Genomic DNA, 13562 nt, shown 5'->3' with positions numbered 1-13562 from the left:
GGACAGAGCTAAAGAATGAAGCAGGGATGGATTCCAAGGATCTCCTCCATGGATGCACCCTGGGCAGCACCAGAGCCCAGCCAGGGCTGCACCCAAGATGACCCAAAATGGCCCCAAAATGCACGGCCGGGCACGGGGTCTCTCCCTGGGATCAGCTCTGCTCCATTTGCACCTTGCAGTTCATTGTCCCAGCCCAGCTTTAGCCCAGGCACTCCCACCCTGCTTGTTTTTCTCTCTCCAGCCCACGGGGTTTGTGCTCCTGGGCTGAGATTGGGCTCATTTGTCCTTGGTGCCCAGCTGGAGCAGGAATTGTTTTGTCTCCCTGCTCTGTGCACAGAGCTCACCATCCCATAATATGAACCCAGACCCACACACTAAAGCAGCACAGAATGTGACACACAGAAAAGCCAAACCTGAGGCATCAATACCTGGTGCAAGAACTGCCCTGGTGATGGCGAAACTCAAACCAGGGTGTGAAGAACTGCTCAGGACATGCATTTCCACACCAAAAGCAGTTTATTTCAGAGACAAGACTTACTGGGCTGGATGCTGAAGGCGAGTTTGGTCCGAGGGGTGATGGGGGGTGGGCTCAGCTGGGAGCTGGGCGGCGCTGGGGACACGGAGAATCGCCGCTCGCTGGACATCACGTTCAGCACCTGGCTCTTGGGTCTCTGCGGCCTCAGGGGGCTGATCTGGGGGACACAACCAGGGAGGGGGGCAAGGAATGCAGAGAAGTGAGTGCCAGAGATGGAAATGCCATGGTTTGATGCCCTACAGGGTGAAGGCAGTGCTAACAGCCAGTATTGCCAATTCACAGCTCCAGGGTCTTCCCTTCTCCCAGCCTGGTCTGGTTTGCTGAGCTAATTCCCCAAGCACTTGTTTAGTAACACCTGAGGAACTTTGGAGTCTCACAGCACATTAACAGCATTCAAAAGGTTTATTTTTTCTCACACAGATCTACTTTCCTGGTAAAATTTACCTCTTTAACCATTTAACCAGGATCCTGCTTCCCACATCCTTTCAAGTGTATTTTTAGTAGAATGGATAAGCAAAGCACCCACTTTTTCAGGGGCAGATAATTACAAAAAAGCAGCTAAGGAAAATACATTAATTGGTGAAGGAAACATGCCAGAATCAAAAGAATAACCAACTGGAGGCAGGTCCCCAATTTAACCCACTCTTCATCAAACTCTCTTGTGATGAAGACATCACCTGTCCAGAAACACTTCTTGGTGGCTCCTGACTGTGCTTCTATTTCATTAATTGAAATATCTCTTTTTTTTCCCTCTGGCTGCTTCATAGTTCATTCAAATTTTCCATAAGGAACCCTCAAAAGATATTTGTAGTCTGATGGGCAACTCACGCTTTAGTCAAGGCAATTCTTTTTACTGAGTTTAATTCTCAGCTTTACTGATTTCCCCATTCACCATCCCCATATTAACAGGAATCATAGTGAAAAAGATGAAACTTTTATTTCAAACAGATCCCAGAAAATGGAGCAGCAGCCTGAAGTTAAAAGGGGAATTACTCCAAGGTGCTGCAGTGGCACAAAACAGAAAGTGCCAGGAGCAATTCAGGCTTTTGCAAAGAATTTTGTCATTTCCCAATGTTTGGATTATTTTGAAGTGCATAGGGAAGGAGAAATCTGAAATTTTCTTTTCAGAAAAAAGCCCTAAAAGGCTTTGCATCACAGATTGTGCCTGTTAGACCCTTCTACAACAAATGAATGACCAAAAATATGGACCTTTTCTTGGAAAGTTCATCAAGACCTCAGGGTGACCTCTAAGAAATTGTTTTGATGCTAAAAATAAAACTCTAGAGATTCCAAAGGTTTCTGCTTCCCACATCCTTTCAAGCATATTTTTAGTAGAATGGATAAGTCAAGCAACCACTTTTTCAGGGGCAGATAACTATAAAAAAGCAGCTAAGGAAAACAGGTTAATTGGTGAGGGAAACATGCCAGATCAAGAGAACAACCAGCTGCAGGCAGGTCCCCAAGTTCACCCCCTCTGTAATTACTGAAATATATAAATGTGAAATAAATGTGAACTTCTCCTGTGATTGACAGCTTGGGCCTCCTCTGAAAGCTCCACACAAATCACGGATCTGCTGAGGAATATGAGCTCTTGGGAGGCCACCAATCCATAATGAAGCCATTGCTAATTTTTCCTGGTCTAGCCAAGGGCAGATCAATGGTGAGTGATGTTAGACACCACCAAATCAATAAAACACAGCCTGTTCTTCTGATTTCCAGCAGCAGCCTCCCAGGGCTCTGCTAACTACCTGGCCTCAGAGCTGGCTTTGCTCTCAGCCCCTGGGATCAAAGCACAACAAGGACAATTTATGTTGGAGAAGTTGATGTGATGCTTAAAAGAAGATAATAAATCTGTTGGAAATGATAAAGATATTACTGATATCTTCATACACTCAAAGATAAATCAAGTGCTTGATTTATCTTTGTTGTTTTATGTAATTAAAGCCTGGGGTTTGATCAGTCAATAAACTCATGGTGAGTGCAGTGAAATTTGGGGAAGAGTATTTAAACCATTCAATTAAACAGACTCTGAATGCTCCTTTTCCATGCAAACCTAAAAGCTCCATGAAATAATTCTGCAGCTTTAGAATTTTCCCATGTTCTTTCTTGGTGATTCATTTGATTGGAAAAAAGAAGAGCCCACAAAAGACTGGAAACACTCATTTCTTTACACAACATCATTGCTGGGAAGAGCAGCAGGAGCTCTGCAGAGATGGGGATGGCCACTGGCATTTCTCTCACTTCATTTCATCTTCTGCTGTGAAATCCCCAAATATTTCAGAAGTCAGAACTAAGAATCTGTTAAAAAAAATTCACCGAATAACTGAAATGTTTTAATGGAATGAGTGACAGCACAACGAGCTGTAAAATTCTCAGCACAATGAATCCAGTATCTGTAATAAAAAAACTTAGTAACTAAAAGTATTAATTACTAAAATGTCACTTTAGAAACTTTTTAAAGTTTAATTTCCATTTCTAGACAAACCTGCACTTCCAAGTTTTCTTATTAAAAAAACCCAATCCTTATTTTTTTTTTCCACCACTTTTAATCCAGCAAACTTTCTTCTTCCAAGTTCTTAATGCAAGAAAAAGCAAAATGTCTTTTTCTTCATACAGCACGGTGGTAGAAATTCTTTGGGAGTAATTTCAGCTTAAAAAAGGAACTTGCCCATGAATGTTGAACACAGGGAAAGCTGAATTCCTTCCAAATTTCCCTTCACATCATTAACTGGGGATGCCTCCAGCACGCAAACATTTTAAGACAAATTTTATCTTTAAACTCATCCTTGATATTATCTGTTCAAAATTCCAGATGACAGCAGTGGGAATTGGGCAAGCACTCGTGTAAACTGATCTCAAAAGAGTTTCTTCTGCTTCACCTAAAAATGAACCCCACTCACACCAAACGCCCCAAATTGACTCAGTCGTCTTGGAGCTCATCAGGGCTTCTGCAGAGGCTGAAAAGGGAGAGTTTTTCTCTCAACAGCAAACTCCTTTTCATATTATTGATCTGTGGACTTGAAGAAGCTCAAAATAACTGTAAGTAACCAGTTCTGACATTTAATTTCCCTCCCTCTCCATAACCAGGGGAACATTGCTCACACCAGTCAGCCACTGAAAGCTCCTGACTGGGAAGATTGGAAGAACTTGAGTCAAACCATGTTGGGCTTTGCTGATTTTTGCTCCTCAGATGCCAAATGGGAATATGCACTGAGGGGTTATTTTGCCCTCCTTTCCAGGCAGAATTTGTGTTTTTTCTGTCATAAACTTTTCCAATGTCCAAGACCTCTGAGAGCTGACAGTGACCTCACAGTGACACCAGCCAGCTCCCCAGCATCCTTGGATGCCTCCCAACTGCTCCAGCTGACTCAGCTGCCCTGAAATACAATTTCCTTCTTCTGTGACATCCCTCCAGCTCTGCTGGTCCGTTTGGGATCTGGGAGATGCCAGTGGAAGTCTTGCCATGGTGATCCCAGTCCTCAATCAGTCAAAACACAACTGCTGCAAGGTGAAAGTGAAATGCATGGCAGCAAAATCCTGAAACGTGGAAATCTGTGAAGGAGGAATCTCCATTTAACCAAACCAAGGCTCATGCCAAATTTACTGAAGTCAATGGAAAAACTCATTGGTTTCAAAGGTGAAAAGCCTGAGACCCTCAGATGGGATTTTACTGGAGTTTCTGACTGGGCACATCAGACACAAGGACTCTGATTTTTCAGGATGTCCCAAGACACGTGTGAGAGATTAACTCATCTCTGAGTGGAAAAAGAGGGTAAAATCCAGAAACAGAGGAAGTGTGGCTGAACAAGTAAATATCTCCCTGTAGATACCAAACAGAAAGAATTAAAGGATGCAGTTATCACAGGTGAGAGAGAAATTGTTTTACAATCCAGTGTCAATGACACAGCACCAACAAGACTCTGCTGAGCGCAAAGATGCCTCTACAAGTACTTGTGCAGATCCTGAAAAGCACATTCTATTTATTTCTGGGAGGCAATTTTAAACTCTTGGCCTCCAAACAGGTGTCCAGGCAGAGATTTGGAGGTCACAGCCAGTTCACACTCTCCCTCCTCCAGCTTTAGACATCCCTGCTTTCAATTTCCCAGCTCCAACTTCTCGGGTTACCTAAGCCTTGAGGACAGTTCCAGTGAATTAAATCTAAGCCAAGAAGAGAGGGTTTAAGGGAGATATGCCCTGGTTTTAATATCCTTACACACAAGAACTGCTCAGGATTTTCTGCTCCAAACAGGGATCTTGAAAATCCTTCAAGGACACGCAACCGCTGACAGAATGACCTTGGAATGTGTCACCAAACACTGTCCTGCAGTGAGATGTGGGCAAATCCATCCCAACCTACTGGGAACCAGCAGTCCCAAAGGCTGCTGGGATGGCAGCATTTATTTCAGCTATGCTGTGCCACCTGCTCCTTTATCAAAGTCACCCAGAGCTTTGGGTGAAGATTTTCAGAGGATCTCTTCCCCACTGTAAATCAAATCTGTATTTTTGATTCATTAGCATGTATATTAACACTGTGGTGTATCCCCTCAGAGTTATTTCTGGCCTACAAAGGAACTAAATGCTAAAAATCAACATTTTGATTTCAAAAGAGAGAACATGGCTCAGAATTAGATAAAGCTTTCCTTGCTAATAAAGTTACCGTTTCTGAAAGGATCACTGCTTCAGCCTGCTGCAGAGAAATATCAGTAGATTTAAATTCTTTATCAAATATCTCTTGATGCTTGCTGTTCCTCTTCTCCTTCTTCTTTTCCTTTTTATCTTTATCTAGGTCATCCTTGTCCAATTTATCTTGCGACCTAGAATGCATCTTTTTTGGCAGGAGGGGCTCCAGCACGAACCTAAGGAAAAATGTTGTTGCTCAGATCAATAAAATGTTGTTTTCAAAACAACTGATTTTTATTTACGTATTTCCCAAAGTCTCACCCGAGTTAATGAGGCTTTGCTAATCCAGGAAAACTCATTAGAGGGAGAAGGAGGGGGCAGAAGGTCACACAATCATAATTGTCTTATAATAAAAATTACTGCAGGACTGCTGGAGAGGCAGAGCTGCAGATTTCCCTGCTCTGCAGTAAATTTATTGGTTTCTGGCTGCACAAACCCTGAATTTCACATAAGAAATGGGTTTCTCATTCAGCACTGCCACTCTCCATGCTGGGGCACCTGCAAACTCCAGTCCCACCCCCTGCCATGGACAGGGACACCTTCCACTATCCCACGGTGCTCCAGCCTTGGACAATTCCAGGGATGGAGCACTCTTGGCTAGACAAAGTATTTTATCATTTATTTTATATTATAAATGAAAAACACCAGTAAGATCACACCTAGACAAAATCACACTGGCAGATTTTAAGACTGTCTCAAACCACCACATTACAAAACCAAAACCAAACCAAAACTTCCCAAAGAAGGACACTTTTAGGCTGGAAAAGCATTTCCCATGCCATGGGGTGCATGCAGGTACAGGCCACAGTCCATGCTGTGAAATTCCAGTGTATTCATATTTCAGACAATTTGCACTGACATCATCCTAATCCCCAGCATTAGCAGCTGTACCCAGCAGCAATATCCCAAATTATTGTTATTCTTTGCTGCTGTTTCCACTCTACATCAGCTCCTTTGATGGGAAGATGCTCCAAGCAGCACCTGCAACTGCAGCCCCTGAGCCATTTCCCAAATCCTGAATGCCATGGGTTGGGAACAAACCCACAAGTCTATCCATCCCATTTTACAGAAAGGGAAAAGGGAAGGCAGCAATTTGCCCAGGGTCACACAGAACTCCAGGGACAGAGCCCAGAGCAGAGCCCAGCTCTCCCAACACCAGGACTTTGTAGAACCTGAGCTGTGTATTTTGGACTGGGTGGTGCCAGCACCTCTGAGGCCAACTGCAAATTCACAAGAGGAATTTCCATCCTTCAGACAATGATTAATTGCTTCCCTTCCAAGCACTGTATTAGGACTATTAATTGTTTGGATTATTAATGCATCTGTGCTAAAATGGGTCAGCACACTCTGTGCTCCAACTGGAAGCACTTTGGGACTGCCAAGAGCTGAGAAATCCCACTGGACCCCAGGATTTTCCTGCTTCCAACCACTGAGTGCAAGTGCTCACATTTGTATTTCTAAGTCCCATCTTAAGTGGGGAATAAACCCAAGGCCTTCTTTTGAAGTCAGTTTTATTTATACATAGAGTTGGGAGTTGTAAAACACGTCCTGTGTCAAAGTCTGCTTTGAGTCTTTGCTGTTAAAAAGCTCCAGAGCAGGAGCTGAAAACTGCATTAAACAGAAACTGGGTGATTTGGATAAGACACTCCTTTAGCTTCACGTTTAATGGTTTTTTAGACCATCTCTAGTCTCAAATTTAATTTATGAAGAGACATGGAAAGACAAGAGGAGAACTGACCACAAACACCACCAACTACAGCAGGAACAGGAGGAAACTTCTGCCAGGCCAGCAGTGCCAAACCACCCACATGATTTTACAGCCACCTGAATTTTTGAGGTCTTTCATGATATTATTTACATCTGATGATTTTTCTTCTCCTCCTCCTCCTCCATACAAATGAGGAGTATTTTCAGGTCTTCTCAGTGACAAGAGTTGTTCACTCTATTTTCCTGTACTGCCCTGGGCTCAGAGCAGGAGCTGAGCTGCTCTGTGATCTTTGTGGGATCTTTGTGAAAATACACCCTGAGGAGACTCAGAGCCTCAAAAACTGCCATGTGACACCTACCACAACACAGCTGAGAGGTGAACCTGAAGGAAATAATACTCAATGACAAAGTAAAATACATTTAAAATTTTGAAAGATAAACCAGAAAGAGGCAAGGCAAAGAATCTAGATTTTTCTTCTGAGACAGAACAAAGTTGCTCACTTACTAGGGATAGTTTTTCTGCCCAAGTTCCAGCAAGACAACTTTGTTCAGAATTAGTCAAAACTCAGGATCTCTGCTGTCCCACATTTACACCACTGTGTGAAAGCATTCCAGAGGGCAGTGGAGTGAGAGCTGAGCTGTTCACAGCTCCTCCCAAGGACTAAATAAACTCTTTGTAATCAAGGCAAGCATCCTGCTGGTCCTTAGGTGCTGGATTTAATTTTACGTGATGCCTTTAGTTTCTAGCCAGGTATGAACTCCTCTCTGAAGGTGCACAGGAGTTTCCAGCACATCCCTGTAAATCAGCAGCCCTTCAGAAGGTTTTAAAAAAACTGCTGCCTTGGCCAAATATTGCATTTCTGGATTACAGGGGTGCCTGAGGGGAGGAAGAGAGAGAAGGGACTTCTGAGGCTGCATGGAAAGCCCAGACAGCAAACAGATTATTTTGTTCTTTGAGGTATGTGACTGTGAGACAGGGCTTATCAACAGAATTCCCAGTTCTCATGTGAAATATCTTGAAAAGTCTTGAAGTACAATCTTGCCATAAGCAGCTTTTCCTCTGGCAGCTGGAGTGAGCAGCAGTGATTGAGCAGTCAGGTAATCCTGCCCTGGGCTCCTGGGACAGGGCTGGCTGCACACACGGCCTGCAGAGCATCCCTCACACACCTGTGACACTGCAAAGGGGGAACTGATCTCCTCTTTGGGGTTTTTTGGTGTTGTTTGGACGCTTAGAGGGCAAAAAAGAACATTGTATTTATCTGGGTTAGAGAATAAGAGACCTTGAGAGAAATGTCTCTGTAGGTTGGAGTGTTTTAGCCAATATTAGGCTGTCACTTAAAAAAATCATGGAATGGTTTGGGATGGAAGGGACCTTAAAACTCATCCAGTTCCAGGACAGGGACACCTTCCACTATCCCAGGCTGCTCCAACCTGGCCTTGGGCACTGCCAGGGCTCCAAGGACAGTCACAGCTGTTCTGGGAATTCCATCCCAGCCCCTCCCCACCCTCACAGCCAAAAATTCCTTCCCAATATCCCATCCATCCCTGCCTTCTGACAGTGGGGAGCCATTCCGTGTCCTGTCCCTCCATGCCTTGTCCCAGGTCCCTCTCCTGTGGAAGAGGTTTTACAGTGACTTCTGTGAGCCAGGAGGAGTTTGATCCATGTTTACCCCTGAAAGAATTTCCTACCAAGGTCGTTGACATAGAAACTAAGAAAGAAAGAAGGAGAAATAAGAGAAACCTGCTACTCTGTTCCAATGAGCACTTGGTTTGTCTTTCCTGACCAATGAGTAAAGTGTAAACTGAGGAGTTTTATAAGAATGTATAAAGAGCACGCAAGGTACAATAAAAGCAGTTTGAAGCCTTCTGAAAATGGAGTGTGTTGCTTTGTATTGTGACCATCTCAACCACGACACTCTCCAGCTCTCCTGGAGCCCCTTCAGGTGCTGGAAGAGGCTCTGAGCTCTCCCTGGATCTTCCCTTCTCCAACTGAACACCCCCAGCCCTCCCAGCTGTTTCCAGCTCCAAGATCTGGGAATGCCACCCACCCTCAAACCCCAGGGAGCATCAGGGACAACCCCTGGCTGAGGATTCCCCACCCCAGGGAGCACCAGGGAGAATCCCTGGCTGAGGATCCCTCACTCACCCACCCCAGGGAGCATCAGTGACAATTCCTGGCTGGAGATTCCCCACTCACCCAGCCCAGGGAGCTTTGGGGACAATCCCTGGCTGGAGATTCCCCACTCACCCACCCCAGGGAGCATCAGGGACAATCCCTGGCTGGAGATTCCCCACTCACCCACCCCAGGGAGCATCAGGGACAATCCCTGGCTGGAGGATTCCTCACCCCAGGGAGCTTCGGGAACAATCCCTGGCTGGAGATTCCCTATCCCAAGGAGCTTTAGGGACAATCCCTGGCTGGAGATTCCCCACTCACCCAGCCCAGGGAGCATCAGGGACAATCCCTGGCTGGAGATTCCCCACTCACCCACCCCAGGGAGCATCAGGGACAATCCCTGGCTGGAGATTCCCTACCCCAAGGAGCTTTAGGGACAATCCCTGGCTGGAGATTCCCCACTCACCCACCCCAAGGAGCTCTGGGGACAATCCCTGGAGGAGGATTCCCTACCCCAGGGAGCTTTAGGGACAATCCCTGGCTGGAGATTCCCCACTCACCCACCCCAGGGAGCTTTGGGGACAATCCCTGGCTGGAGATTCCCCACCCCAGGGAGCTTTGGGGACAATCCCTGGCTGGAGATTCCCCACCCCAGGGAGCTTTGGGGACAATCCCTGGCTGGAGATTCCCCACCCCAGGGAGCTTTGGAAACAATCCCTGGCTGGAGATTCCCCACTCACCCAGCCCACGGAGCATCAGGGACAATCCCTGGCGGAGGATTCCCCACCCCAGGGAGCTCTGGGGACAATCCCTGGCTGGAGATTTCCCACTCACCCACCCCAGGGAGCTTTGGGGACAATCCCTGGCTGGAGATTCCCCATTCACCCAGCCCAGGGAGCTTTGGGGACAATCCCTGGCTGGAGATTCCCACTCACCCACCCCAGGGAGCTTTGGGGACAATCCCTGGCTGGAGATTCCCCACCCCAGGGAGCTTTGGGGACAATCCCTGGCGGAGGATTCCCCAGCCCAGGGAGCTTTGGGGACAATCCCTGGCAGAGGATTCCCCACCCCAGGGAGCTTTGGGGACAATCCCTGGCTGGAGATTCCCCACCCCAGGGAGCTTTGGGGACAATCCCTGGTGGAGGATTCCCCAGCCCAGGGAGCTTTGGGGACAATCCCTGGCTGGAGATTCCCCACTCACCCGTCGGAGCCGGGCCGGGAGGGAGTGCTGTCCGAGGAGAGGGAGGACACGGAGGCCACGGAGAGGGGCCGGGATGACGAGGGCATGGTGAAGGAGCGCACCATGGAGCGCGGCCGGCTGCCCCGCCGCTCCTCCAGCCCCGCCAGCTGCAGCCAAGAAAGGCCAGAGGTTACTGCTTCACCCCAAAAAAACACAGCTATTGTAAAAAGCAGGCAACCCTGACAAAGGGGAGAAATGATGCATCTGACCCCATCATATCAGAAGGATAATTAATCACTTTATTATACTATATTATTCTATATTGTATTACGCTGTATTACATTACATCTAAACTGAACCTGTCAGTTCATCTCAAAAACTCAACCCAACCCAACTGCCCAGCATCTCGTGACTGTCAGCTGACAGTCCCAACACACACACATGGATTCAACTGGTCAGTGAATCAAAACACTCACACCAGAATGCAATTACCAATTCCCTTCTGGTGAACAATGCATTCTACTTGTGAACAACAAGAGGAGCAGCAATTGAGATAAGAATTGCTTTTTCTTTCTCTGGGGTTCAGAGGATGTGAATCCCAGACATATCCTTGGGAAGTTGTGCCTTGCTTTTCACTGTGAAATGTGTCTACAAATATCCACACACCGAAGGGAACAGGGGAAGGTTCCGTGGATTTTCATCCAGAGGATGTGAATCCCAGACATATCCTTGGGAAGTTGTGCCTTGCTTTTCACTGTGAAATGTGTCTACAAATATCCACACACCAAAGGGAACAGGGGAAGGTTCCGTGGATTTTCATTTTTTTTGGTAGCATTAATGAATTCATAAAAAACCAATACCTCATGTTACCAACAAAGAAATAGGTTCTAAAGGAAATCCACCCAAAGGACTAGAAAAAAATATTTATGTCCTCACAGGCAGATGTATGATTTGAAGTATATTCCAAGAATTCCTTTGTTCCAAGGTATCTCCACATTTTTTTACATCTTGCCTTTAAAAAAATACCTTTTTACATATAATTTTTTAATCCATCTTTGCCATCGTTGTGACTGCCCTGTCAATATATTTCAATGAAATGGACTTCATTAAAAATAACCCAAAAACCCACAAAGAGATACTTTATGTCAAAAATATCAGGAGAGCCAATTTACAGAGTCATACCAGGTTTAGAAGAAAATATATGAAAGTTTTGGTTTTGTTTCAGACAATTTCAGAGTTCTGAATATTTCTCCAAGCTTTGTTAGTCATTAATAACTGATATATGCATAAAATAATTGAACTCTTGCAGTCAACAAATAAGAATCTCATGCTGTTTAATTACAGGTATATTTTCCACCCTGTCAACTACTGGTAAATTGGCCTTGTACAAGGAAGACAGAAGAGATAAAACTCCATCAATCCTGAAAATTCTTACTGGTGGGTAGAGTGAAATTAGAGAGATAACACCACTTTCCAGTCATCTCCTTGATGATGTAAATGGATATTACTGAAGTGACTGACATGCAGGTATCATTAATGTTAATTACTTCTGTTCTCCCTGGGAATAAATTACTGTTTGAACTTTTCCCTGAATATATAAATTCATAAGATGGGATTTGAAGGACCACAAACAGAACATCAGTTAAAGGATACCACAAAGGCTGGAATGTGCCCTGTAAGATCTGTGTCCCCATTAAAAAAAAGGGGAGTAGTTCTGTCACTGCTACAGACAGAACCCCAGAATTATTTAGGGTGGAAAAGTCTGAGATGGAGTCCAAGCTGTGCCCAGTCCTCACCTTGTCCCCAGCCCAGAGTACAAGTCCAAATCTGCTGATTCCTTGGGCACCCACAGGGACGGGCACTCCAAACTGCCCTGGGCAGTGCCAGGGCCTGAGCCCCCTTTCCATGGGGGAATTCCTGCTGTGCCCACCCTGAGCTCCCCTGGCCCAGCCTGAGGCCGTTCCCTCTGCTCCTGTCCCTGTTCCCTGGAGCACAGCCCGACCCCCCGGCTGTCCCCTCCTGGCAGGAGCTGTGCAGAGCCACAAGGGCCCCCCCTGAGCCTCCTTTGCTCCAGACAAAATAGGATCTCATAACAGCACCCATCCATGTATTTTTGATTGAATTTTCAATTCTATCCTGAATTAAAAAGCTGTTGGCTTTGTTTGTTCTGACCTTCACACTCAACACTGAAAAGCAGAACAAACCTCCGCTGGAAACACCATGAAATTCTTGGCTTTCCCTTAAGGATGAAGCAGCAACTGGAAATAAGGTGCTGGAATGAGAAAAGCCTGAATTTCAGTCCTTTTAAACTCATGGAGTAGGAGGTGTAGCTTTCTTGCCTGCCTACATTCAGTGAAGGTACAACCACACGCTACCATGGAGCACCACAGATCTCCCTTCCCTACAGGAATCCCACCTAGGGAAAGGTAACATTTAGCTCTGGAAGTGCCAATTTTTAAATTCATTTTTGTAACCCAAATCCTTCAGAATTGAAGGGTTATCTTGACTTTCAAGGAACAGACTCAGGCAGGTTAGAAATTGCTCCCGTGCTGGGAAATGAAAGCACCGAGGCTTCCTCAACATCTCTCATCTGCTCAGTATTCCATAACTTGATGATGACTGGGAACAAGCAGGAACTCTGCATCTACACTGCTCTGTTAAATCATCACACAGGAAGAGAGAGTTGCTGTCATTCAAGGGAATTCCAGACACTGTGGAAAGGAGAAATTGAGAGGGAACTTACGATGGCGCGGACGCCGTACTGCTTTTCCACCTTGTCCTTCAGCTGCCTGAAACACGCCTCCATCCTCTCGTGGAATGGCCTCAGGGCCTCTGTCACCTTCTCCCCATGGATCCGGATGCCTTCGGCCAGGAATGGGATCTGGAAAGCAGAATGGCACAGAAGAACTATTGGACCCCAGGCTAACACTTTCCAAACCACTCTACTGACAACATGTCATAACCAGACCAGAACACAACTACAAATAACAGTAGGAAATCTACCGACATCATGCCAAGAGAGTGAGTCAGTGTTAGTCATTTGGTGCTTTTCTTAATAATTGGGGGTTTTGCCCAAATACTACTGAAAATCATTCCTCTCCTCCCTCTGTAGTACCAGAGGGTATTTGATGTATATATACATGTATACATGTATATATGCATCAAATATACATACATGTATACATGCTCCACCCTGCCCAGCCCCTCCTGAGCCAAGGGACAGGGCAATGCTCCCACAGCAGGGAAAGAGCTCGTGCAGTAATAATAATATTAGTAATAACAGCAATAGTAATAGCAATTATAGCACTAATAATAATCATAACAAGAATAATAAATAGCAACAA

At 45.6% G+C, this 13562-nt stretch overlaps 1 protein-coding gene across 3 annotated transcripts in view; it reads right to left on the bottom strand.

Annotated features, from left to right (window-relative positions):
* Nucleotides 1-13562, bottom strand: part of DOCK1 (dedicator of cytokinesis 1) — a 278288-nt gene that overhangs the window by 16438 nt on the left and 248288 nt on the right. For all 3 annotated transcript variants that reach the window (XM_059852216.1, XM_059852217.1, XM_059852218.1), the window contains exons 47-50: nucleotides 12962-13099; nucleotides 10240-10385; nucleotides 5193-5391; nucleotides 539-692 (exon numbers count right to left, since the gene is read on the bottom strand). In XM_059852216.1, the coding sequence (XP_059708199.1) occupies nucleotides 539-692; nucleotides 5193-5391; nucleotides 10240-10385; nucleotides 12962-13099 (637 nt within the window). The remainder of the gene's footprint in view (nucleotides 1-538; nucleotides 693-5192; nucleotides 5392-10239; nucleotides 10386-12961; nucleotides 13100-13562) is intronic.

The sequence above is a fragment of the Haemorhous mexicanus genome, chromosome 7 (assembly GCF_027477595.1).
Source record: "Haemorhous mexicanus isolate bHaeMex1 chromosome 7, bHaeMex1.pri, whole genome shotgun sequence".
Classification (NCBI taxonomy): Eukaryota; Metazoa; Chordata; class Aves; order Passeriformes; family Fringillidae; genus Haemorhous; species Haemorhous mexicanus.
This window is presented reverse-complemented; position numbering and strand designations above follow the sequence as displayed.